Source organism: Moschus berezovskii, chromosome 11 (genome assembly GCF_049115385.1).
Source record: "Moschus berezovskii isolate FMDL1 chromosome 11, NW_MosBer_1.0, whole genome shotgun sequence".
NCBI lineage: Eukaryota > Metazoa > Chordata > Mammalia > Artiodactyla > Moschidae > Moschus > Moschus berezovskii.
Genome location: NC_142470.1, coordinates 34,854,708 through 34,879,680, shown reverse-complemented (window position 1 = coordinate 34,879,680; position 24,973 = coordinate 34,854,708). Strand labels below are relative to the sequence as shown.

General features: G+C 41.3%; 2 protein-coding genes across 3 annotated transcripts in view; both read right to left on the bottom strand.

Moving 5' to 3' along the window:
• Positions 1–6,838, bottom strand: part of ZNF512 (zinc finger protein 512) — a 29,541-nt gene extending 22,703 nt beyond the window's left edge. For both annotated transcript variants that reach the window (XM_055400064.2, XM_055400065.2), the window contains exons 1-2: positions 6,682–6,838; positions 6,104–6,162 (exon numbers count right to left, since the gene is read on the bottom strand). In XM_055400064.2, the coding sequence (XP_055256039.1) occupies positions 6,104–6,162; positions 6,682–6,711 (89 nt within the window). In that variant the 5' untranslated portion in view covers positions 6,712–6,838. The remainder of the gene's footprint in view (positions 1–6,103; positions 6,163–6,681) is intronic.
• A 447-nt stretch (positions 6,839–7,285) lies between these two features.
• SPATA31H1 (SPATA31 subfamily H member 1) overlaps positions 7,286–24,973 on the bottom strand; it is a 47,567-nt gene continuing 29,879 nt past the window's right edge. Inside the window, exon 5 of the mRNA XM_088841777.1 lies at positions 7,286–24,932. Within this exon, the coding sequence (XP_088697903.1) occupies positions 7,286–24,932 (17,647 nt within the window). The remainder of the gene's footprint in view (positions 24,933–24,973) is intronic.

Below are 24,973 nucleotides of genomic sequence, written 5' to 3'. Positions count from 1 at the left end.
GTCAGCTCCATGATAATGTAGATAATGGAACTATCAAAGTCTTTAAAGCAGCTATTATAATACTTCATGAAAGGAAAACACACTTGAAATAAAGGAAAATGCAGGAATTATCAGCAGAAAAATAAAAATCATTAAAAAGAACCAAATGAAATTTAAGAACTGAAAAATAACAAATAAAATAAAAAACTCACTGGCTGGACTAGTAACAAAAGGGAGATGACAGAGGAAAGAATCTATGAACTTAGATCAGGAGAAATTATCCAATCTGAAGAACAAAGAGAGAAAAAGACTGAAGAACAGTCCACAGAGCCTCAACAACCTGTGGATCAGTATTAAAAGATCTAACCTAGATATAGTTGGAACCACAGAAGAAGAGAGACTAAGAAAACATATTTTTTAAAAGGTAATGGTGGAAAAATCCCCCAAGTTTAATGAAAGACTTAAAATTTACAGATTCAAGGAGCTGTAAATCAAACACTCAATAGGATAAATTCAAAGAAAAACACACCTAGATAGATCTTAATGAAACTGTTTAAAACTGAAGATTAAAAAAATCCAGAAAGAAAGCAGTTAGGAAAAAAATGACATATTACAGAGAACAATGATTCAAATGATGATTTTCTCAACAGAAACCTAGGACAGAAGACAGCACAACATCGTCTTTAAGATCCTGAGAGAAAAGATTTATCAACCTGAAATTCCATATTCAGTGAAAAACACCCTTAAGATGAAGAAAAACTAAGAAAATTTGTCACCAGCAGACCTGCTCTGTGAAAAATGCAAAGGAAAATAATTTCAACTGAAGGAAAAAATGACACTAGAGGGAAATTTGGATTTTTAATAATGAAGAAAGAGTAAGAGAAATGGTAAATAGGTGGATAAATATTAAAAACTGTTTAAAGTAAAATTTTAACATTATCTAGTAAGGTAAATGTAGATGTAACATATACAACAGCTATAATAGTAACAGGCAGTTAAAGCAATCTATATGGTTGTAAGGCTTCTACATTTAAGCAAAGTGGTTGGATATTAACTTAAAGTAGATGATGAAACGGTAAGTATGTACATTGTAATTCTGAAAGCAACCAAATCTCTCCCCCACCAATAAAAATGTGGGGGAGGGAGAGTAAAAATTAAATAAAATAAAATGGAACACTAAACATTTAAATAATCCAAAAGAAGGTATACAGGAATAAAAAAACAAGGTAGAATAATTAAATGGCAAACTTAAATCCAATCATGTCAATAATTAATTTAAATGTTTATGGCCTAATTACTCCAGGTGAAAGTCAGACATTGAGAGAGTAAATAAAAAAGTATTTTAATAGAGGTTGTCCACAAGAGGCATACTTTAAATATAAACGACATATGTGGATCAGAAGTAAAGATATAAAACATTTATACTATGCCATCAGCAAACATAGTAAGGCTGGAGTAGCTATTTTACTATCAGATAAAATAGACTTCAAGACAAAGAGTATTACCAGAGGTAAAAAGAAACACTTCATAATAAAAATAACATCAGGAAGACATAATTACTCATTGTACATGTCTAACAACAGAGGCTCAGAGTATACAAAATAAAACTGACAGAAAAAGAAAAGCAGACAATTCTACAGATCTTAGCCACCTGATGAGAAGAACTGATTCATTTGAAAAGACCCTGATGCTGGGAAAGATTGAAGGCAGGAGGAGAAGAGGACAACAGAGGGTGAGATGGTTGGATGGCATCACCGACTCAATGGACATGCTGCTGCTGCTGCTAAGTCACTTCAATCGTGTCCGACTCTGTGTGACCCCATAGATGGAAGCCCACCAGGCTCCCCCATCCCTGGGATTCTCCAGGCAGGAACACTGGAGTGGGTTGCCATTTCCTTTGAGTAAACTCCGGGAGTTGGTGATGGACAGGGAGGCCCAGTGTGCTGCATTCCATGGAGTCACAAAGAGTCTGACACGACTGAGCACCTGAACTGATTTACAGATTTTTTTAATAGATTTTGCGCAGTTTGTTTACAAAGACAATCTAAGGAAATATATGAAATAATTACTAGAATTAAAAACGAATTTAGCAAGTGGCAGGATACAAGGTTAAAGTACAAAAGTTCAATTGTATGCGTAGCTGCTAGCAACAAGCAACTAGAAAATCGACTTATAAAAATAGTAGCACTGACAATAACAAAAAACACAGGAATCTAGCAACAAATCTAGGAACCTAAAAACAATTCTAACAAAAGCCATCCAAGACCACCAGAATATTGTAATTAGCCTCTAATTAAAATTTTTTAAAAAGCCATCCAAGACTTTTACAATGAACACTACAACACAATGGTAAGAAAAAATGAAGACCGAAACAAATGGAAAATATGCTCATAAATCAGAAAACGCAACACTGTTAAAAATGGCAATTCTCCATAAATCTACCTACAGATTCAATATATGTACCAATCAATACTCCAGCATGCTTCCTTTTATAGATATGACAAACTGTAGAATTTATATTAAAAAGCAAAGAAAATATAACAGCTGAAACAATCTTGAAAAAACAAGAAAGTACATGACAACTGATTTCAAGATTTACTCTAATGCTACAGTATTCAAGACAGTTCAGTATTAGCAAAAAGACAAACATACACATCAATGGAATAGGATAACAAGAGTTCAGAAACAGACCCACACCTATATTATGTTGTTGTTTAGTCACTAAGTCGTGTCCGGCTCTTTCTGTGACCCCATGGACTGTAGCCCACGAGGCTACTCTGTCCATGGTGTTTTACAGGCAAGAATACTGTAATGGGTTGCCATTTCCTTCTCCAGGGGATCTTCCTGACTAAGGGATCGAATTCATGTCTCCTGCATTGGCAGGTGGATTCTTTACCACTGAGTCATCAAGGAAACCCACACCTATGTACATTTAACTGATTTTGGATAAAGGTGCAAAGGCAACTGAATAGGGAAAGGAAAATCTTTTCAACAACGAGATATATAGGAAAATAATATTGATCTTTACAGCACACCATGCATAAAAATTAACTCTAAATGAGCCGTAGACCTGAATGCAAAACCTATAAAACACCTGGAAGAAAACGCAGGAAAAAAATCTTTGCAATTAGAGATGGCAAAGTTTCCTTAAATAAAACACAAAAAGCACAAAACATAAAAGAAAAAAATGATAACATTCTTTTTATTTTTAATGATAAATTTAAAACTTTTGCTCTTCAAAAGATACATTAGGAAAATGAAATGCAAACCACTGACTTGAAGAAATAGTCAAGATATACGTAACAAAGGAACTTCATTCAAAAAAAATATTTTTTTAAATTAAATAGTACAATTTAATACTGAGATGAAACTTTTTTTTTTGGTGGCAAAAGACATGAACACACATTTGACAAAAGAAGATATATGAATGACCAATAAAACACATAAACAGAAAAAAAAACACACATAAACAGATGTTTTACATCATTATTCATCAGGAAAATGCTAATTAAAACCAAAATGAAACACTACTATACACCATAAAAGTTGTTAAAATTAGAGACTTACTTTCATACACTGCTGGTAGGAATGTACAATCATATCACCAACTTGAAAAATAATTTCTTAAAAAGTTAAACATACTCCTGACATATGAGCTAATCAACCTAAGATGGCAAATACCATTTTAATAAATATATATTGTGTTAAGTATTTTTCAAGAGAACAAAAATATTTTTCCACACAGAGACTTGCATATAATGTTCACGGCAGTTTTATTCTAACACCCCCACACTGAAAATAATGCAAACATCTCTCAGGTAGATGGCTAAACAAATTATGGTATATCCATAATAGAATTCTTTTTAGCAATAAAAACTATTTTTCACTCAAAATAATTATTCTGAGTGGAAAAAATCATGCAAAAAGAGGACATAGTGTCTGATTTCATCTATATAAAATCCTAGAACATGCAAACCTGTCATGTACAGTGACAGAAGACAGGTCAGTGGGTGTCTGGCAACAGGAGTGGAGGGAGGAATGAATTGCGAAGGGACATGAGAAAACTTATGGGAGACAGGGAAACTTATCTTGATTGTGGTGACAGTTTTATGGGTACTTACATTATGTCAAAGCTGAAAGTACTGTATACTTTCAATATATGCAGCCAACTGCACTTCAATTATACCTCAGTGAAGGTATAAAAAAAATTCAATGGGAATAGGCAGTCCTCTAGGGCCAAAACCCACCATACCAAACAATGGGAATAATCTCTACCAGAAAGACTTGGTACTATCAACAGGCTATAAAGAGTCAAGTCCCATATGACTCCTCTTAGGAAACATCCTCATAGGAATTTCTATACTGTCAATGTTGGACTCAGACACACCCAGCTCCCTGCTCATGAATAAGCATGAGTACAGTGAAAAATCAATAGTTTATATGTCAGCGTGATTAACACCTTGAGGATTAAGTCAATGTGGATAGGGAATTCTCTTTCCAGGTCTCTTATTTTTAAAGCACTCAACAAAAACAATTCTCAAGTATTCTACAGTACCTATCAACTCAGGGTTTATTTATTTTTTATTATTTATTAAAAGCCAGATTAATATCAAACTTCTTTTTCCTGGGGCTTCTGTGGTGGCTCAGTCGGTAAACAATCTGTCTACAATGCAGGAGACCCAGGTTTGATCCCTGGGTTGGGAAGATCCCCTGGGGAAGGAAATGGCAACCCAGCCCAGTCCAGTGTTCTTGCATGAAGAATTCCAAGGACAGAGGAGCCTGGTGGGCTACTGTCCGTGGGGTCTCAAAGAGTTGGACACAACTGAGTGACTTTCACTCACTCACTCACTTTCTTTCCATAAATATGACAAGAAAAAGCTTTTGGCTCCAACAATGGTTATCATAATGGTAATGACTTTAAAATAATTTGTTGTTTAGTCTTGGCTTCTTATCACGAAGATGAAAAGTTTAACCTATTTTCAACTCCTTTCTGATCTACCAAGAATTTTTAAGAGCCCCTAGTTCATTCTCTAGGTGAAAACAGTTATATTTTATTAGAAAAATATTTTAAGTTCATCTCAGTATCATCTGCAGCCTTTTTTTATTCTACACAAACCTTAAACACAGATTTTTTTCACGTTTTCATCCTTTACTCTTCTAATCTCAATTCTCACCAATGATTCTCAAACTTCACAATATCCTAGGCCAGTTAAAAATACGGATTCTGATGCCCAATGATTCTGATTATCAATGGATGAGAGGCCATTAACCTTTACACTTCCTAACAATTACCCATTTGCTACTCCATTAAAACCTTTACAAATTCACTTATTTCTTCTGAAAAATAAAAAAAATCCTTTTCCTTATGGTTAAATCCATTATTCCTTGACTTGAAAGTCTGTTTAGGAGAGATTTGCTCCAGCAACCCTTCCCTTCCAAACATCACTCCCCTTCCCAAAAGGCTATATATAATTCTTGAAATAAAAATATTTCATTACACAGTATTGTGTTGATCTCCTTGTGTTTTTCATGTCTGTACATCTAACCTATCACACAACTAGCACAAAGCAGATATTTAGTAAATGTTACATGAAGGAATTAATCCTTTCTGAGTATCTCCTGAACAAAAATTTTTTTTGTATTAACGAATATGGAAAAGCTTAGCGCATTCAGTATACAATAAACCAGCCTTGAAGCCAAGTAGTTTGAAAATGTAAGTACTTCTTAGTCATTTTCATCAGTCCTTCCCAAGTTCATCAAGGTATTCATGAGTACATATATGATGTCTAAAGAAATGCAGGGCTACAGAGTCACACATTTCATTTTTATTATAATCCATACTTTTTTTTGCAAGGGACGTTTTCCTCCCCCACACCAAGATTAGACCTGCACTGTCTAATCACATGGCCACTAGCCACAGGTGGCTATTTAAGCTAATCAACATACAATTTAAAATTAAGTTCCTCACTGCTACTAGCCACATTTCCAGCGCTCGAAAATGATACGTGGCTAGTGGCTATCATACTTGACAGTGTAAATACAGAATATTTTTGTCATCACAGGAAGTTCTATTGGACAACGCTGGTAACACAATTATAAATGGACTGCAGAAAACCTCACTTACTTCTTAGCTCCCACGATCCTCGTGCTTCTCTGCTGCTTAAACGGTGTGGGTCCCGGCGTCTAGCAAATGGTAAGCACATGAGTGAGTGTATGCTAGGGACCTCTGAAACTTGACCACAAAAAGATGAATCTGCGCCAAGAACTGAAGCTCTCCCGGGGCTACTACTGCAAACCGAACAAGGTAAGACTTTTTAGGAGAAGTGCGCCGCCCTACCTACGGGGTCAAGGCAGGTGACAACACCAGAGCCTTCATCTCTTCCATTCTCAAAGCCCTGGTCCAAGAAAGACTCTAAACGGGAGACGGAAAGACAGGACAAAGGATATGGGAGACATTGGGGATGTAAAAGGAATAGAGACTAACGGTAATCTGACGAGGAACTTAGTAAAAGGGGGTGGGGAACGGGCAGCAGAAAGTGGGGGGGGGGGAATACAGGGGCTCATAGATCTGACCTAGAAGGGTGGGGCCTACGCTGAGCCCTGAGAAAACCGACCCTGAGCAGGGGACAAAAGCGAGGCACCGCGTGTAGCGGGCTACACAGCGCTACCCCTAAAGCGTAACGGTCAAACCGAGAAACTCACAGCGGGCACTGCACCGAGTCTGGAAGACATCACTCCCTCTCCACGCCTAACAAATTCACCCAAGGGCTCCGGCCAGACCAACGCCACTTCCGCTCTCCTCTCCGCTCCCGGATGTGGAGTCGGGTCCGCGAGCCCGGTGGCGAACGTCTACTTCCGCCTAGCAGCTTCCGAGGGGGCTGCGGCAGGGGCGAATCACGTGACTAGCCCCCCTTTCCTCTGAGACCCCGCCCCGGCAGTGCGCGGTGGGACCCGGGAAACTGGGGGTGGGGTTTGGAGCGTCAACTTTGGCCTGAGAGCCCTTCCCTTTCGTTCCCTCGGTTTGCACAACCTCTCCTGCCCTTCCGGCGCCCCCAGGTTCCACCCCGCGAGAAGAGTGGTCTTTCTTGATGCACAGGAAAGTCAATTATTGCCCATTTATTTATCTTAGGGAAATGACAGACCCATTCCCGCTCTCCCTCCCCCCAGGTAGAGAGACGAAGAAGCTCTTTCATTGCTAAGGGCTTAGGAACTGGAGACCTTGGTCGAGTAGGAAAGAAGCCAGGGCCGCTCAGGGGAGACTTGAGCTAGGCATTGAATAACGGTGGGTCTCTTCCATCTACTAGCGTCAGGCCTCCAAACTTGCCCTCCTTTGGGGATTTTTGGTGTGGTCTCTAGGAGACGTGTTAGAGTTACTTTTGAAATCTTTACTCAAATTGTGCCTGGGCCTCTCCCTAGGGGAGCTGTGTTTGAGTCTCTCCTTGAGGGGATTGTTGTGGCTCCTCTCAGAGGGACTTTGTCCGCTCCCCTCAGAGGGCTTGTGCTGTCTTCTCTCAGAAGCACTGTGTCCTTTCTTCTCAGAGGAACTGCGACGAATTTTCTCAAAGAGACTGTGATTGATCCTCTCAGAGGGACTGCGACACCGTCTCTCAGAGGGACTGCGACATCTCCTCTCAGAGGGACTGCGACATCTCCTCTCAGAGGGACCTCTATAGCTCCTTTCAGAGAGACTGTGATGGCTCCTCTGAGAAGGGCTTGGATGGCTCCTCTGAGAAGGGCTTGGATGGCTCCTTTCAGTGGCGCTGCGATGGCTCCTCTCAGAGGCGCTGCGATGGCTCCTCTCAGAGGCGTTGCGATGGCTCCTCTCTGAGGCGCTGCGATGGCTCCTCTCAGAGGCGCTGCGATGGCTCCTCTCTGAGGCGCTGCGATGGCTCCTCTCTGAGGCGCTGCGATGGCTCCTCTCAGAGGCGCTGCAGTGGCTTCTCTCAGAGGCGCTGTGATGGCTCCTCTGAGAAGGAATTTGATGGCTCCTCTCAGAGGCACTTCGATGGCTTCTCCCAGAGGCACTGCGCTGGCTCCTTTCAGAGGTGCTGCGGTGGCTTCTCTCAGAGGCACTTCTATGGCTCCTCTCAGAGGTACTGTGCTGGCCCCTCTCAGAGGGACTGTACTGGCTCCTTCCAGAAGAATAACATAGGATTCTTTCCCTGCTGAAGCCAAAGCTCTGGTGGTTTCGTTCCTTGTGTGTGGGTTTCCCTTTAAGGTGACTGTGTGAGGTCTTCTTCATAAGAGAACCAGGTTGTAAGAGTCTCCCTCCAGCATGAACTCTGATTCCTGGTTTGAAGTTCTTGGACTCCTGGTTAGAGATTTCATTTCTGTTAAAGTTTTTCTTAGCTCTGCTACTACTGTCATTTCGAACAGGACCCAAACACTGACTGGTTGAGATGTTTTTGAGAGTGGTACTTCTTTGGGAAACTGTGGGCTTGGGTAATTGTTTATGTCTGAGTTGGAAAGAGCTATCCCTTTTTGGTTGTTGAGCTGGTCTGAATCGGTCTGTTTCTTCCCACCGCGTGCTCTCCTGCTTGGTGACTGAGTCTGAAAGCCTTAGCTTGAGTGTTGGCATCCTGTGTCTTTTGCTGTCTCTTGTTAAGCAATAGTCTCTGGCTTTTTGTTTTGGAAGGTAGGTTTTGCTTGACCAGAAATAATCTGACCTTGTTGTGTCCTCAGGCTTCTGCCCAGCCAAAGCCATAATTCTGTGTGCTGTTTGAATTGCCTGCTTTAGGCCCTGAAAAAGCAGTTGAATAAATTTTGGTTGGGAGGATTTCTTAGGTTGTCTTTTTAAAGAGGCTGTTGTTGTCTGAGATGCTCCACTCCCCTTCCTTCTTAACTGGTTTGGTAATTCCCTAGAGGAACTGTGTATTATAGCTCTACCATTTGTGTAGAACTTTGTATTTTGTGATCTTACTCTCTTGGGGATTCTTTTCATTGGATATTTTGAATCATGGGTCTTTTTGGTTCTCACTTTAGCCCATTTTTCATCCTGATTGCTTTCAGAGTCACTCTCTGATAGAGAGTGAACTTGAGTGAACTCATAATAGTGTCCAGGCTTTCTAATTCCTGTTTTTTCTATTAGGCTAGAGCTGTCATATTCCCTTCGCCTGATGTGGACTTCTATAGGAAAAGGAGACTGGGAAGACCCAGACTGGAAATCTATTGTAGAAGTAGGACTCTTGGAAGCTCGTGTATAACCTTTGGCTTTCCTTAATGATGTTGATCTAAGGCTCCTTGGTGTGACTGGTCTGTCTCTTCTGTGATACTTTGGGAGTCTTTTACCAGTTCGCAACCTAAAGCCAAGATGTAACCTAATCTCTCCATGGCCTTCAGGAGTGCTTACAAGGTGAAGCTGTGGATAAATAAGAAGGTGAGGCCCAAAAGCGGCCTGTAATTTATGACAGCAATTAAATCCTGAACATCGGCCACACTGTAGGCAGATAGGATATTTTAGGACCAGACCTGAAGCTAAAGGTGGAGGTACATTGGGGGGTATTTGACTCCTCAACAGTTTTGCTGCTATTTTTAGCTGTAAATCTTGTAGCAGCTGGAACTGTTCTGAGAAGTCAGTCTTGGCCTGGGGAAGATAACTTGGCTTGAGGGAGTGTTGGGACTCAAAAATCCTTGTCTGTGAATCACTCTGTGAGTTCTCAGTCTCTTCCATTGGAACAGAATCTCCTCTGACAAAAAATATGTTGAGGAAAGACTCTGACTTTGCTGGGGCAGGAGGCTGACTCCCTGTGCATGAAACAGGCATGTACTGAATGACTTCCTGGGATATATCGCAGGGTTTTGAGTTTTTCTTTATTCTCATTCTACTCCCAGAGTAGTGCTGTATTATGGAGGGCAGGGAACTACGTGTCCACATCCTTAAGGGTGTTTTTTTCTCATGACCAGGGCATGAAGTATGTCTCTGAATGTAGTTTTTGACCACTGAAGGCTGAGAAATAGTACCTTGACCCTTCTCAAGCAGTCTCTCAGAACATGTCATTAATTCAGCTGGAACCCCAAATAAATCCTGAATAGATTGACAGGTATCTTCAGTGGCTCTTTCTGTTAAAGATGTTTGAAAAGAAAGCTTCTTTTCCATAGCAGTCCCCAAGACATTCCCCAGCATTAGCATATTGGAGAGATATTTCCTAGGTAGTCGTGGCCTCGAGGAGCGACTCTCCCAGACATTCCGTTGCCTGCCCAGGATAGGCCAGGAAAGGGCTCTTTGAGCCCCTGACTCTGCCTGGAAAAACCTATGTGGTGATCTCCAATCTTGTGGTGAATGTTGTGAGAGTCTCTGGAGTGAACTCTCTGACTCCTCCACGTGTTTCCTTTTAGTCCTTTCATTAGGTATGACATCCACTCCTGGGATCTCAGAATTTGAATTTTTTGCAGTAATAGCTGTCTCGTCACGGAGTTGGTTATGAAGGGATAAGGAAAAAGTTGAAGATTGTATCATATCAAGGTCTATAAAAGACTCCTCAGGTTGCAAAATATCTGTCACAAGGTTTTTTATATCCAAAACACTTGATACTTGTGGCATCTCAGAATCCCAAAGATCTAATTCAGATGTTCTGACAGAACTTGAGATGAGTGAGTCTGAAGAGTTGTGTAGAAACCTAGAGAAATAATTCCCTATTTGTAAGTCTTCTTCTGATGATCCCTCCTCAGAGTCCTTATTCTGACACACCTCACTTAGATTCAAATCCTCAGATTCCATGACTTGAGGAGGTCCTGTTTTTATCCCTGTAGATTTCACAGCCTGAAGCCCTTGTTTATGATTTAACACTGTAGGTGCCTCGAGTGTAGATGTTGGCTGTGTGGTTAATTCTGCAGATTTCACTTCAGTATTTGGCCTTGGAGTTAATTTTACAGATTCTCCTGGTTCTTGAAGATGTAGTCTTGGGAATAAATCCAAGTAATTTGTTGCCTTAAGCCCCATTCCTATTGGTTCTGCAATCTGGGGAATTGGCCCTGGTGCTAATTTCTCAGATTTTACAATTTGAAGTGGTGGCCCCACAGTCTTTACAATTTGAAACCCTGTCAAATCCATTCTTTTCAAAGTTTGGTACTTTGGTTCTGTGCTTAATTTCTTAAATTTTGCATTTTGCAACATTAGGCCTGAGGTAAACTCTGAAGGTCTCACATCTTGTGGTTTTGAAGTCAGCTCAACACAGTCTACCGTTTGAGAGTTTGGCCATGATGTTAACGTTACAGACTTCACAACTTGATATGGTGGCCCAGGAGTCACTTTCACAGGTGTAGCAACTCTGATAGGAGCTACTGGCTTTACCCCTATTGCTTGAGCAACTTGAAGCTGTGTCTTCGTAGAGTTTGTGACTTGTTTTAGTGGCTTTGGACTAATCTTCATGAATTCTGTAATTTGACCCAGTAGTCCTGGGGCTGTTTCTGAATATTTCATACTTTGATTCTGTGTCTGTGTTAGCTTCATTTTTCCCTCCCCTTGCTGCCATGTCTCAGCGGTGACCTCTGCAGATTCTACGTGTCCTGCAACTTGACCTATTTGCTTTGCCTTTAGGAATCGCTTAGAGGTCAAACCCATAGACCCAGGAACTTGATATCGTATCCCTTCTGTCATCTCTGAAGATTCTGGGACATCTTGAAATGCCTTTGTAATCAATGCTATAGACTCTCCCCTTGGCAGTTTTTGTGCGGAGATCACCTCCACAGATTCCCAGGCTTGAGGGTAGGGCCTTGAATATCTCTCTGCATCAGTGGTTTTACTTAATGGTTTTGGACTCCTTCCAAGAAATTCCTCCCCTTTCAGCTTTGTCTTGAAGGTCAACCCCATAGTTTCTGTAATGTGATCCTTGGGTCCTGAAGTCATCCCTTCAGATTCCACAACTTGCTGCAGCTGCCCTGTATGTAACTCTTTAACTTGGGTCCCTGACTGAGAGAGCAACTCCAGAGTTTCCAGGATTTGGTGGCTTTTCTTTGGTGTTAATTCTAAGGATTTTGAACTTTGATTCCGTAGCACTGGAGTCAGACCAACAAATTCTGGTACTTGAAGATCTAGTTTCAGAGGCATTCCTGAAGCTTTCATGGCTTTTCCTCTTGACTTTTGAGTCAACTTCACAGATTTCTCTACAGTTTCTGTGTCTTGATGTGCCAAACTTTGTGCCATTTTTGAAGAATCTGTAACTTGATAAATTGGTATTGAAGTCAAACTAACAGATTTAGGGACTCGATGCATTGGCTTTGGAATCATCTCTGCATGTTCTGCAAACTGATGCCCTGGCCTAGGAATGATTTCAGAGGAGCCTATCGTTTGAGAGCTTGTTCTTAGAGTTAGATCCTCAGATTTTGGTCTTTGAAACAGTGACTCTGATGCTAACTCCACAGATTTTATAGCTTGTTGCAGAGACACTGAAGATGATTTTGCATGGCTTGTGCTTTGCAACATTGGTTCTGGAGTAAACTCCAAATGTTTCACACCTTGTTGCTGTGATTCTGGAGACAGATTTGAAAATTTGACACTAGTCAACATTGGTCCTGGTATGAAGTTCTTTGTTGACTCTGGTGCTGAGATTCCTGATTTGACACCTTGCAATCCTGAAGTCAGCTCCTGGCAATTCATGCCTTGTTCTTGAGACCCTGGTGTCAACTCTGCAGATTTTATATTTTGAAGACATGGCTCTGGTGCAGAGATCTCAGATTTAACACACTGTGACCTGAGACATGATGATGATCCTAAAAAATTCATACTTTGAGATTGGGGCAGTAGGTTTGACTTCATAGATTTCACATCTTGAGAACATGGCACTGATACAGACACTACAGACTTCTGCCTGAAGCAAGAAATCAGTTTATTCACATCTTGAGGTTGTGTCTCTGGTTTCAACTCCAGAGGTTTCCCATCTTGAAAACATGGCTCTGGTGCAAACACCACAGATCTTATACTATGCTGCCTGAGGTGTGAGGGCAACTCCTCACAATTCATACCTTGAGGATGTGGCCCTGAATTTAACTCCATAGATTTCACTTTTTGAAAACATGGCTCTAGAGCAAACACGTTCCATTTCAAATTCTGCAGCTCAGAGTCTGAAATCAGTTTTGTAGAATTGGTACCACAGAGCAGTGGCTCTTTTTTCATCTTCATAGATTTTATATCTTCAAACAGTTGCTCTGGTAAAAATAACATAGGTTTCATAACATTTAACTGAGGGCCCAAAGTGAACACAGACTGCACAACTTGTTGCTCTGACCCAGCGTGGTTGACCAAAAATTGGACTTCTGGAAACTTTGTCCCTGAAGTTAACTCAGGAGATTTTGCTTCTTGCAAGTGTGATTCCAGGTTGAACGACATAGATTTTGTACCATGAGATTCTGGCCCAGGGTTCATTTCAGAGGGTTTCATACCATGCATCTGTGGCCCTGGATTAGACTTTACAGAACTTAAGTACTGAAGTTCTAACCCTGAATTCAACCCAGTAGAATTCACACCTTGCTGCTGTGGGCCAGAGTTGAACTTTTTTGAGGTTCTACCTTGAGACTTTGTCCCTGGAGTCAATTCACATTTTATGTCTTGTAAATCCTGCACAGGGTTGAACATAACAGATTTTATATCTTGAAGTTCTGGCCCCGGATTAAAATCAGAAGATTTCCTACCTTTACATTTTGTCCTTGAAGTTAACTCAGGAGATTTTATACTTTGCAAGGGTGGCCCACATTTGCGCTTCATAGAATCTACACATTGTGATTTTGGCTCTGGATTCAGCTCAGAAGAATTTTCACACTGTACCTGTGGGCCAAGGTTGCATTCTCTGGGTGTTACACTTAGAAACTTTGACCCTGAAATCAATTCAGATTTCAGACCTTGGCAATGTGGCCCAGGGTTGAACACCGTAGATGTCTCACATTGATTCCCTGTACATGGCTTCACTTCAGATCCCATATTTTGACATTTTTTCCCTGAAGTTGACTCAAGGGATTCTGTACCTTGCAAAGATGCCCCACGTTTGCAACCCATAGAATTTAAACATTGTGATTTTGGCTCTGGATGCAACTTAGGAGACTTTGCACACTGCATCTGTGGCCCAGGGTTGCATTCTATGGGTGTTACACTTAGAAACTTTGACTCTGGACTCAATTTAGATTTGAGACCTTGGCATTGTGGTCCAGGATTGAACACTGTAGATGTCTCACATTCATTCCCTGTACATGGTTTCATATTTTGACATTTTTCCCCTGAAGTCGACTCAAGGGATTTTATACCTTGCAAGGGTGGCCCACATTTGCATCCCATAGAATTTAAACATTGTAATTTTGGTTCTGGATTCAATTCAAAAGACTTTGCACATTGCATCCATGGCCCAGGGTTGCATTCTGTGGGTGCTACACATAGAAACTTTGACTCTGGACTCAATTCAGATTTCAGACCTCGGCAGTGTGGTCCAGGATTGAACACCATAGATGTCTCACATTGATTCTCTGTGCCTGGGTTCACTTCAGTTCCCATATATTGACATTTTTCCCCTGAAGTCGACTCAAGGGATTTTATACCTTGCAAGGGTGGCCCACATTTGCAACCCATATAATTTAAACATTGTGATTTTGGCTCTGGATTCAACTCAGAATTTGCACACTGCATCTGTGGCCCAGGGTTGCATTCTATGGCTGTTACACTTAGAAACTTTGACTCCTGACTCATTTCAGGTTTCAGACCTTCGCAATGTGGTCCAAGGTTGAACACCATAGGTGTCTCACTTTGAAGCTCTGTCCCTGAATTTAACTTAGAAGACTCCATACCTTGAAATTTTGAAACTGAAGTTAATTCAGAAGAGCTTGTACCTTGCAAATGTGACCCAGGCTTGCATCCAGTTGGATTTACACACTGAAGTTTTGGTTCTGAAATGAATGCAGAAGAATTCACACCTTGCAAATCTGGCCTAACGCAGAGCAACTTAGATTTTCTACCTTGAAGCTCCATACTGGGATTCAACTCTGAAGATTTTGTATCTTGCACTTGTGACCCAGTGTTGAATGGCGTATAATTCACACATTGAAGTTGTGGCCCTGGCTTCAGTTTAGAGCATTTCCCACCTTGTAATTTAGGCTCATAGTTGAATTCCAGCAATTTCTCATCTGGAAGCTTTGTTTCTGTGCTCAACTCAGATTTTACCTCTTGCAACTGTGGTCCAGGACTGAACTCTAAAGATTGAATACCTTGGTGACTTGTTCCCAGAGTCAAATCAGAAGATTTCATATCTTGCAGCTGTTGGTCAGGATTGAATTCCAAAGACTTCACATTTTTAAGCTTTGTCCCTTTGCATGATTCTGATGATTTTATATGTTGTGAATGTGTCCTAGGACTGAACACCATGACTTTTACATTTTGAAGCTCTTGCCATGGGTTCAACTTATACGATTTCTCATCTTGCTTTTGCTTTCTAGCATTGCTCTTAGACGATATCCCACTGTGAAGCTTTGATTCCAAGGCCAACTTACAGGATTTTGCAACCTGAAATTCTAGGCCAGGATTGACTTCTGTAGAGTTCATCAATTGAAGCTTTATAGGCCCAGAAGATTTTGCACGTTGCAACTCTGCCACAGGGTTGAATTCCATAGATTTCACACTTTGAAGGTGTGCCTTTGATGTCAACATAGATAATTTTCTATCTTGTAACTGTGGAGCTGAGTTGAACCCCAAAGATTTCACATCTTGTACCTTTGTACCAAGAGTCAATTCAAAAGGTTTCATGTCTTGCCACATTGGCCTGGTGATAAATTCCATAGATTCTCCACTTTGAAGCTTTGTCTTTGGTGTTAACCCTGAGGATGTCACACCTTGCAGATGGGGAACAACAGATTTCAAATCTTGAAGCCTCCATCCTAGCCTCCAATCAGATTTCTCACCCTGTCTCAAATCAGATTTCTCCACTGATTTCACACCTTGAAGTTCCCTCTTCTCGGTTAAATCAGATTTCCCACATTGTAACTTCAGTCCATGATTGAACTCTAAGGATTTTTCATCTTGAAGCTTTGTCCCTTGAATCAATTCAGAGCATTTTTTATTTTGTATCTGCAGTTCAGAGTTGAACATTGATTTCGCTTCCTGAAGCATTGTCCCTAAGACCGCTTCAGAAGATTTCATTCCTTGAAAGTGTGGTCTAGAACTTAACCCTTTAGATTTTACATCTTGAAGCTTTATACCCATGATCAGTTCAGAACATTTCATATCTTGTAAGTGTTGGCCTGAGTCTGACTCTACTGATCTCACAACTGGAATCTTCCTCCTCAGAGTCAAATCAGATTTTGCACCTTGTAACTTTGGACTAAGTTTCAGGTCTACAGACTTCACACCTTGAAGCTTCTCCCTTGGGATAACTTCAGACAATTTCCCACCCTGCAAGTTTGATCCAGACCTGAAATTCATAAATTTTACACCTTGAAGCTTTATACCTGTGATCCACTTGGAAGAGTTTATATCTTGCAACTGTGGACCTGACTTGAATTCCACTGATTTCACTTTTTGAAGCTTTGTCCCCAGTGTCAACTCAGATTTAACACTTTGAGATGGTGGCCCAGATTTGGACTTTGCAGATTCCACATCTTGTAACTTTGAGTCTGAGATTAATTGAGAAGATTTCTCTCCTTGAAATTGTGACTCAGAGTTGAACACCAATTTCACATTTTGAAGCTTTGATCCCGGGATCAGCTCAGAAGATTTCAGAATTTGCAACTGAGGACAGGGGCTAAATTCTTTATGTTTTACATCTTGAAGCTTGGCCTTTGAGGTCCGCCCAGAAGAGTTTACACCTTGTAACAGTGACCCAGGGTCAAAATCTGTATATTTGACACCTTGAGTCTTTGTCCCCACAGTCAGTTTAGAAAACGTTGTACCTTGCAATTGTGAGCCAGGGATTAGCTCAGTAACTTTCTTATCTTGGGACTTTGTCTCAAATGGTGGCTTAGAAGATTTTAGACCTTGCCACTGTGGCCCAGTGTTGAAATCCTCAGATTTCACACCCTGAAGCTTTGGCTGAAGAGTCAACTCAGATGACTTCATACTTTTCAAGTGTAGTGGGGAGTTCAACTCTATAGTTTTATCACTTTGTAATTGTGACCCTTGGCTTAATACCTCAGATTTCACCTCAGGAAACTGTGGCTCTTGTGTAAGCAGTGGAGACGTCACACCTTGAAGCTGTGTTCCTGGGGCTGACTGTAATGGTTTCACTTCTTGACACCATGGTCCTGGAGTCAACGAAGGAGATTCACCATCTTTCAAGTTAAGCCTAGATTTGAACATCATAGATTTTATATCACAGAGCTTTGACTTGGAAGTCAAGTCACATGATTTCATTCTGCTAAACTGTAGATAGGGTTTCACATTGAGACCTTGAGCCTGAGACTCTTGGAGTGATGGCAAAGATTGTACATCTTGAAGCTTTGGCCTTGGGATCAATACAGATGACTTCATATCTCTAAACTGTATCAACTCTGTTGGTTTGACACACTGAGGTTGCAACTGAAGATTTAGCAGAGATTTCACACCTTGAAACACTGGTGCAGGCATCCACTGAACAGTTTTTGTACTTCCAAACTGTGGCTTTTGGTTTAACTCCACAATTTTCATACCTTGAAACTGTGGCTGTGAGGTTGATGCCAAAACTTTTCCTTCTTGCATCTGTGGTCCTGGGGACAACTCAGGAGTTTTCACCCTCTTTGACTGTGGCCCAAGGTTGAACTTCATATATGCTGTACCTTGAATTTGTGGCCCCAGATGCAATTCAGATGACTTCGCATCTCTTAACTGTGTTGAAGATTTCAACTCTACAAATTTGCCACCTTGAGGTTGTGACTTAAGATTTAACCCTGCAGATTTCATGTCTTGGAACTCACATCCTGGTATCCACTGAATATGTTTCATACTCTCAGGCTGTGGCTCTTGTTTAAACTCAGCAGTTTTCACACCTTGAAGCTGTGGCTCTGAAGTTGACTTTGAGGATTTTACTTGATGTAACTGTGGTCCTGGGGTCAACTTGGGAGACTTCATACTTTGCAACTGTGGTTCAAGTTTTAACTTTTTAGATTTTACACCTTGAATATTTGTTTCTGGAGTCAATTCAGATGATTCCCTACCTTTCAACTGTAATTCAAAGTTGAGATCTACTAATTTTCCATCTTTAAATTTTAGCTCTGGAATTAACTCCCAAGACATCCCATCTTCTGACTTAGACCCTCTATTCAGTGACTCTGAATTCACACATTGCTGCTCTGGTGAGATTACAGACATCTCACAAATCTGTTTTGGCCCAGGAGTTAAGTTCACAAGTGCCGTCTCTTGAAACTGTTGCTTTGGGGCTAAATCCACAGATTTTACTCCTTGAAACTTTTGTCTTCTGTTTGCATTCACAGATTTTACTACCTGCTTCTTTAGCCTTGGGGTCAACTTCATAGGTTTTGCAAGTTGCAGCTCTTGATCTGGAGTCTCCTCTATAGGTTTTAAACTTTGAAGCTTTGGGCATGGGGTTAGCTGCAAAATTTTCACATCTTGCATTTGGGGCTTTGTCAAATTTTTCAGTTCCCGAGGTTTCATACCTTGCAGTTGAGGCCCTTGGAGCAATGACCATGGTGCCAAAAACACAGAATTCTCATCTTGCATCCTTGGCCCAAGTTTCAATTCCACAGCTTTCGCATCTTGCAGTTGCGTTCTTGGGATGAACGTCACAGTTTTTGATCCTTGATTTCTTAAGGACAGTGCCAACACATCAGATTTCACACCTTGAAGCTTGGAATCCGAGGTGAGTTTCACAGATTTGACATCTTCTCTTGGTGGTCCTGAGGTTATCTCCACAGATTTTTTACCTTCCAGATGTGGACTTGGGGTTAGCAATGTAGATTTCATACCTCTTGGATGTTGTCCTGGTGTTAAGACTGCAGAGTTCACATCTTTCAACTCTGACTCTGAGGACAGCAACTCAGGTATTAAACCATGAAGTTTTGAGCCTGGGGTCACCTCTACTGGTTTCACATCTTCCCCCTGTGACCCAGGGGTTAACACCTTAGATTTAACATTTCCCAGTTGTGACTTTGATGTTAACTGAATAGATCTCACACTTCCTAAATGTGGTCCTGGGGTTAACTTCACAGATTTTGTATCTTCCAGCTGTGGCTCTGGCATTAGTGCCTCAGATTGTAAACCTTCAACCTTTGAGATTGGGGTCCTCACTGCAGGTTTTACATATTGCATCTGTGGTCTTTGGGTCAATCCAGAAAATTTCATAACTTGTAACAGTGGTCTTCTGGTCAACTCAGAATAGTTTACACTTGGCAACTGGAGTCCCGGAGACACCTCCATAGATTTTACATCTGGTCTCTGTGGCTCTGAAACTAATTTATAAGAAACGTCACCTTCAAAGCTTGACATTTGGTCTGCTGCTTCACATTTTATGCCTTGAAACAGTGGCTTTGGTCCTAACATCTCAGGCTTAACCCCTTGCTGCTCAGGTCCTGAGGCCAAATTCATAGATCTTTCTCCTTGCATCTTTGGTTCTGGAGTTAACTCAAAAATCTTCACATATTGTAGTTGTGGCCCTGAGTTTAACTCAGAGGATTTCACACCTTGAGACTGAACTCCTGATGTTAGGTCACAGAATTTGACATCTTGTAGCCATGGCCCCACCTGTTTCACACCCTGAAGCTCTGGAGACATCTTTGCTGATTTAGAATCTTGAAGCTCTAACTCTAGAGCTGTCTCCATGGAAGTCACACTATGAAACGGTGATTCTGGGATTTGCTTCCCAAATTTGACACCTTGAAGCTTTGGCCCTGAGGTCAGTTCAGAAAATTTGACATCTTGCTGCCTTGACCCTAGGTTCAGTTCCTCAGATTTCTCATCTTGAAATTGTAGTTCTGAGGTCAATTTCACTGATTTCCTGCTGTGAAACTGTGACCCTTCAATAGACAAAATAGATTTCATATTTTCAACCAGGAGCCCTTGACTTAACTGCAAAGATGACTCTGTTACAAATCCTACAGGCTTTGTATCTTGAAGCTGCATTCCTGGCATTAACTGCACATGTTCAAAACCTTGATGCTTTGGGTCTGGAGTCAAATCAGAAAATCTGACACCTTGTAAGCATGGTCCGGAGCTTAGTTCCATGAATTTTGTACTTTGAGTTTGTGGTTTTGCCATCAACTGTACAGATACAACACTTTGACGCTTTGGTCCTGGGATACAATCTGACAATTTTATTTCTTGCATTGGGGAACCTGGGGTCAATTCATCAGATGTCACACTATGATGTGGAGACCCTGAGATTAAATCTAAAAGTCTTTCTCCTTGAAGTGGTGTCTTGGGAGATAACTCTGAAAATCTTACACTATGCAACTGTGGTCCCAGGGACTCACCTTGGAGCTGTACCTCCTGAGTCAGTTCCTCTGGTATCATACTTTGTAGCACTGGCTCTTGTATTGGCTTCTCTGATTCTACGATTTTGGTAGTAGTTGGCTGTTGAATTAAATTAACATATTTTACGTCTTGTAGTTTTGGCTCTGACTCCAACTGCCTGGACGTTACTTCCTGGAGCTGTGGTTCTGGAGTCAACTCTGTAACTTGTGATTTTGGTCCCGTAATAAACTGTTTAGATTCCACTGCTAATGGGGATGAGTCAGAGGTTAACTTCACATATTTCAAATTTTGCAGCAGTGGCTCTGATATCTCATATTGTATCCTTGGTTCTAAAGTCAACTCCAGAGATCCTTTTTCTGAATATGGTTGCACTGGTATTACCTCCTGGATGTTTTCAACTAGAAATGTTGCTAACCCCACAGTTTCTGTATTTGCATAGTCTGACCTTAGAGGTATCTCTGATGATTCTGTATCTTGAAGATGTGCTCTTAGAGGAGTCATTCTTGCAGATTCTATAACTTGATCTGTTGGGTTTTGCATTAATTGGGGCAAATTAACTTGGGGCAAGGCCTCAGAAATCAGTCTTACAGTTTCTGTGTCTTGACAGTTTTGACCTGGAGTCAACTCTGAAAATTGTTGAAAATGCGGCCTGGGCATCACACCACCAGGTTTCAAGACTACAGATTCCTCCTCTTGTGGCCAGAATTCAGCAGCTAACTCTGTAGGTGCTAAGTCTTGATGCACTGGTCTGGAATTTACACCCACAGATTTCAATCCTTGTAAATGCAGTTCCTTGGTCACTTTCCTTGATTCAACGTGTTGTAACTGTGACTCAGGAATTAACCTACTAGATTCTTCCAGTGGTATGTGTAAATCCACAAAATTATCATCATGCCTTAATGGCCCTAGAGTCAACTCCTCAGGTTTTATACTTGTGGACTGTGGTTCTGAGGTCAATGACACAGATTTCACACTTTGAAATTGTGGTTCTGAGATCAGCTCCTCATAGTTCATAACTTCTGAATGTGGTCCTAGATTCGGATGAACAAACTTCATATCTTGAGACTCTGGGGTCAACATCTCTAATTTCATACCTTGCATCTCTGATCCTGGTACCAACTCCAGAGATTCGCGTGTTGTGTTCTGTGATACTGGAGTTTCGTCCATGGCTCTCGCGCTTTGGAACATTGGCACAAGAGTGCCCCTGAATGACATTGAGTTCATCTGCATAGATGCTCGGCTCAGTGACCTGGGGGTACTTCCTAAAGATGATTGTATCAACCCCATAGACTCTTTCGCATGGTGACCAGTGTCAGAGGTTAGCTTTGCTTCTGTTTCTGGATATCCTGGTTCTGAGATCATCCCTAAAGATTCTGAAGCTTGATACCGTGAAATCAGTCCTTCGGGTTCTGTGACTTGATGATTTGGTCTGGAGTCTACCTCTACAGATTTTACTGCTTGAATGTGTGCTCCTGGGATCAGTTCCTCATATTTCATACCTTCTATCTGTGTCTCAGGAGTCAGTCTTGTACTTTCTACCATTTGAGGAGTTTTTACATCTTCACGCATTGGGGCTGTCTCCTCAGATCTTATATCTTGTGACCATGGCTTTGGGGCTAACTCCATAGGTTTCATATCTTTTTGTACTATTCTTGGAGACAATTCCACAGTTTTTGTACCTGGAAACTCTGATGGTAGAGCCAAATGAACATATTCCATACCTTGAAACTGTGAACTGGGGACCAAATCTATAGATTTCCTACTTTGCAACTGTGGTTCTGGAACTAACCCAGTAGATTTTTTACTTTGTTGTTGGGGTCCCAGCATCAGTTGGATAGATTTCACACCATGAAGGTGAGCCCCTGGAGCTGACTGCACAGATTTCTCATTTTGCCCCTGTGGTGTGGTGGCCAACTCCTCAGGTTTTACACTCTGCCATTGTGGTTCTGTGGCCTGTTCTATAGAGTTCACAGTTGAGACTGGCTGTCTGTAATTTCCCAGTTCTGGGACTGAACTTGTGGTTATGTCTACAGATTTTATATTTTGTGACTCTGGTGCCAAAACCAGTTTCCCAGACTTCAAATTTTGCAATCTTGGGGATAACGTCATAGAACCCATAACCTTAAGTTGTGGAATTGATTTCCTCTCTCTATAGTTCACATCTGGAACTGATGTAGTAGACATTTCTGCAGATTCTGTGACTTGAGGCAGTGGCTTTTGGCTCATTCCCATAGATTTTGTACCTCTACCCACTGACCTTGGGTTTGTCCCTAAAGATTCTATCATTTGATGATGTGAATGTGTCACCTCTGCAGATTTCTCCATTTTTATCCAGGGGTCAGAGGTCAACTCCATAGTTTCTATGACATGATGACTTTGCCTTGGACTCATCTCTGAATACTCCAGAATTTGATGCCATGGGGTCAACTTCAAAGACTCCGTGACTTGATGAGATGGCCCTGGTATTAATGCCATAGATTCTGTGCCTTGATAATATGGTTGTGGAGTCATTCCCTCAAAGTCTGGCACTTGAATACATGACCCAGGAGTCAACTCCAGACTCCTGGAGTTGGCTTGAGATATTGGAATCACTCCTCCTGATTCCATGACTTTATGTGGTGGCTTTGGAGGTAAGCCCAAAGATTCTACCACTCCAAATGTACCAATAGTAGTAAGAGAGCTCGAAATCAAACCATCTGATTGAATTGCCCTTGGGGTTAAATTTGCAATTTGAGTCTGTGTATCTGGGATCAACCCCCCAGATTCTATAACATGTGACTTTGTTGGTGGAATTATCCCCATAAAATCCATAGCTTGTAATAGTGCTACTGGAGTCACTTTCATGTAATCCATCACTTGATTCAATGGCCTGGGGATCATTTCAAATGATTTCATATTTTGACATACTGGCCCTGGAGTAATCTTCGGTGATTCTGTGACTTGACTTTGTGGCCTTGATGTTACATTAACTGACTGCATAACTTTATGTGCCTCTGGGGTTATTTCCACAGTTTCTATGACTGCATGTCGTAGTCTAGGACTCATCTTTCCTGGTTGTATGACTTGATGGTCCAATAATGTACTCCTTTTTACTGACTCCACAACTTGATATTGCATTGTTGGGGCCATTCCCATTGACTGTATGATAGGTGGATGTGATTTTTTAATCATCCCCATAGAATCCATGACTTGAAGCAATGCTATTGGAGTTACCTTCACATTATCTATTACTTGATTCAGCGGTCTAGAAGTTATCTTTCTTGATTCCATAACTTGCTGCTGAGGTCTTGGGATTACCTCCCCTGATTTAATGACTTGATATGATGGTTTTTGGCTTACATGCACTGTTTCCATGGTTTCCATTTGTTTTACAACTTCATTTGGTGGCCATTGGAACAAACCCACAGATTCTATCACTTCTGAATGTGAATCTGGAATCATCCCCATTGAATCCATGACTTGAAGTAATGCCAGTGGAGTAACTTTTACACTATCTGTGACTTGGTATGGTAGCTGACGGGTCAGCTCCATATTAGGCACTTGGGTCTGTTGCTGTTGTATCCTTTTTTCTGGAAGACCTAAGACCCTCTGTTTTATATTAAGCTCTAGCACATGTTTTGGGTCCTTCTTCAGTAAAGTCATTTCCTCTTGAGCGATGTCAGCTCCTAAGATTTTGGGAGGTTGAATATCTATTGATGTCATTAATGGCCTGGATTCAAGGATTTTGGGGCCATCTCCAGGTTGTGACTGCTTACCTGGGATAAGGGTCTGAGAAATTCTTGTTTCTATTCTATTTAATCCAGATTCCACTCCAATGTTCCCCTGGAACTGAAGAGATGGAAGGTCTGGGGATTCATTGTTGATATTTTGTTCAGTGCTTTGATGAATGGGCATAGATAGCTGGATTTGGGGTTTCTCTGGTTCAGGGACTCCTCCTTGCACCTCAATTAAATAATTCAGCATTGCCCATGATTCCCTCACAGGCAGAGGCACTGTTTGCTCCCGCAAAGTACAAACCTTCCAAGCCATATGTCCCTCTAACTCCCACCTAGCCAAAGGAGAGAGCTGGATTGGAGTTGACCCTGACAATAGTGGTCTCTCTTTGAAGATAATATTTGGCTTATGATCTGATGTCAAATCACTCTTGCTCGTTCTCTTATCCTTTATTTTTTCTTCTTGTCTGTGGAGATCTGGGGATTCAAAAAGAGAGTTGATAAAAGTGCTTTGAGGGCTTAAGGATGAAAGAGTTTCCAAATTCTGAAAAAGTTCTGATTTCCCAAGCTCTGAAAGCCTAAAAGAAGGCAGAGATCTGCCTTGGTTTCTGAACACAGGAGGTTGATTTTGGGGTAAAGTAGGTAAACTGTGGCTCCGGAATTGCCAAGTTGTTTCTTCAGAAAAGACGGGAAGGTGAGACAGGCTCGAGCTGTAGGATGATCCAGAAGAGATGCTACTGTCAGTAGAATGTTCTGCATTCTTACAGTCACACCAGGGTAGAACAGGCTCCTGAGCCACAAAAACAGAGGAGGTGGAAGAAGAAATCATATCCTGTGGTTCAGGCAAACCCAATTCCATAAAACTTGATCTAAGAAATAAAGAGAAAAGTTCCCATTTGTTTTCAAACAG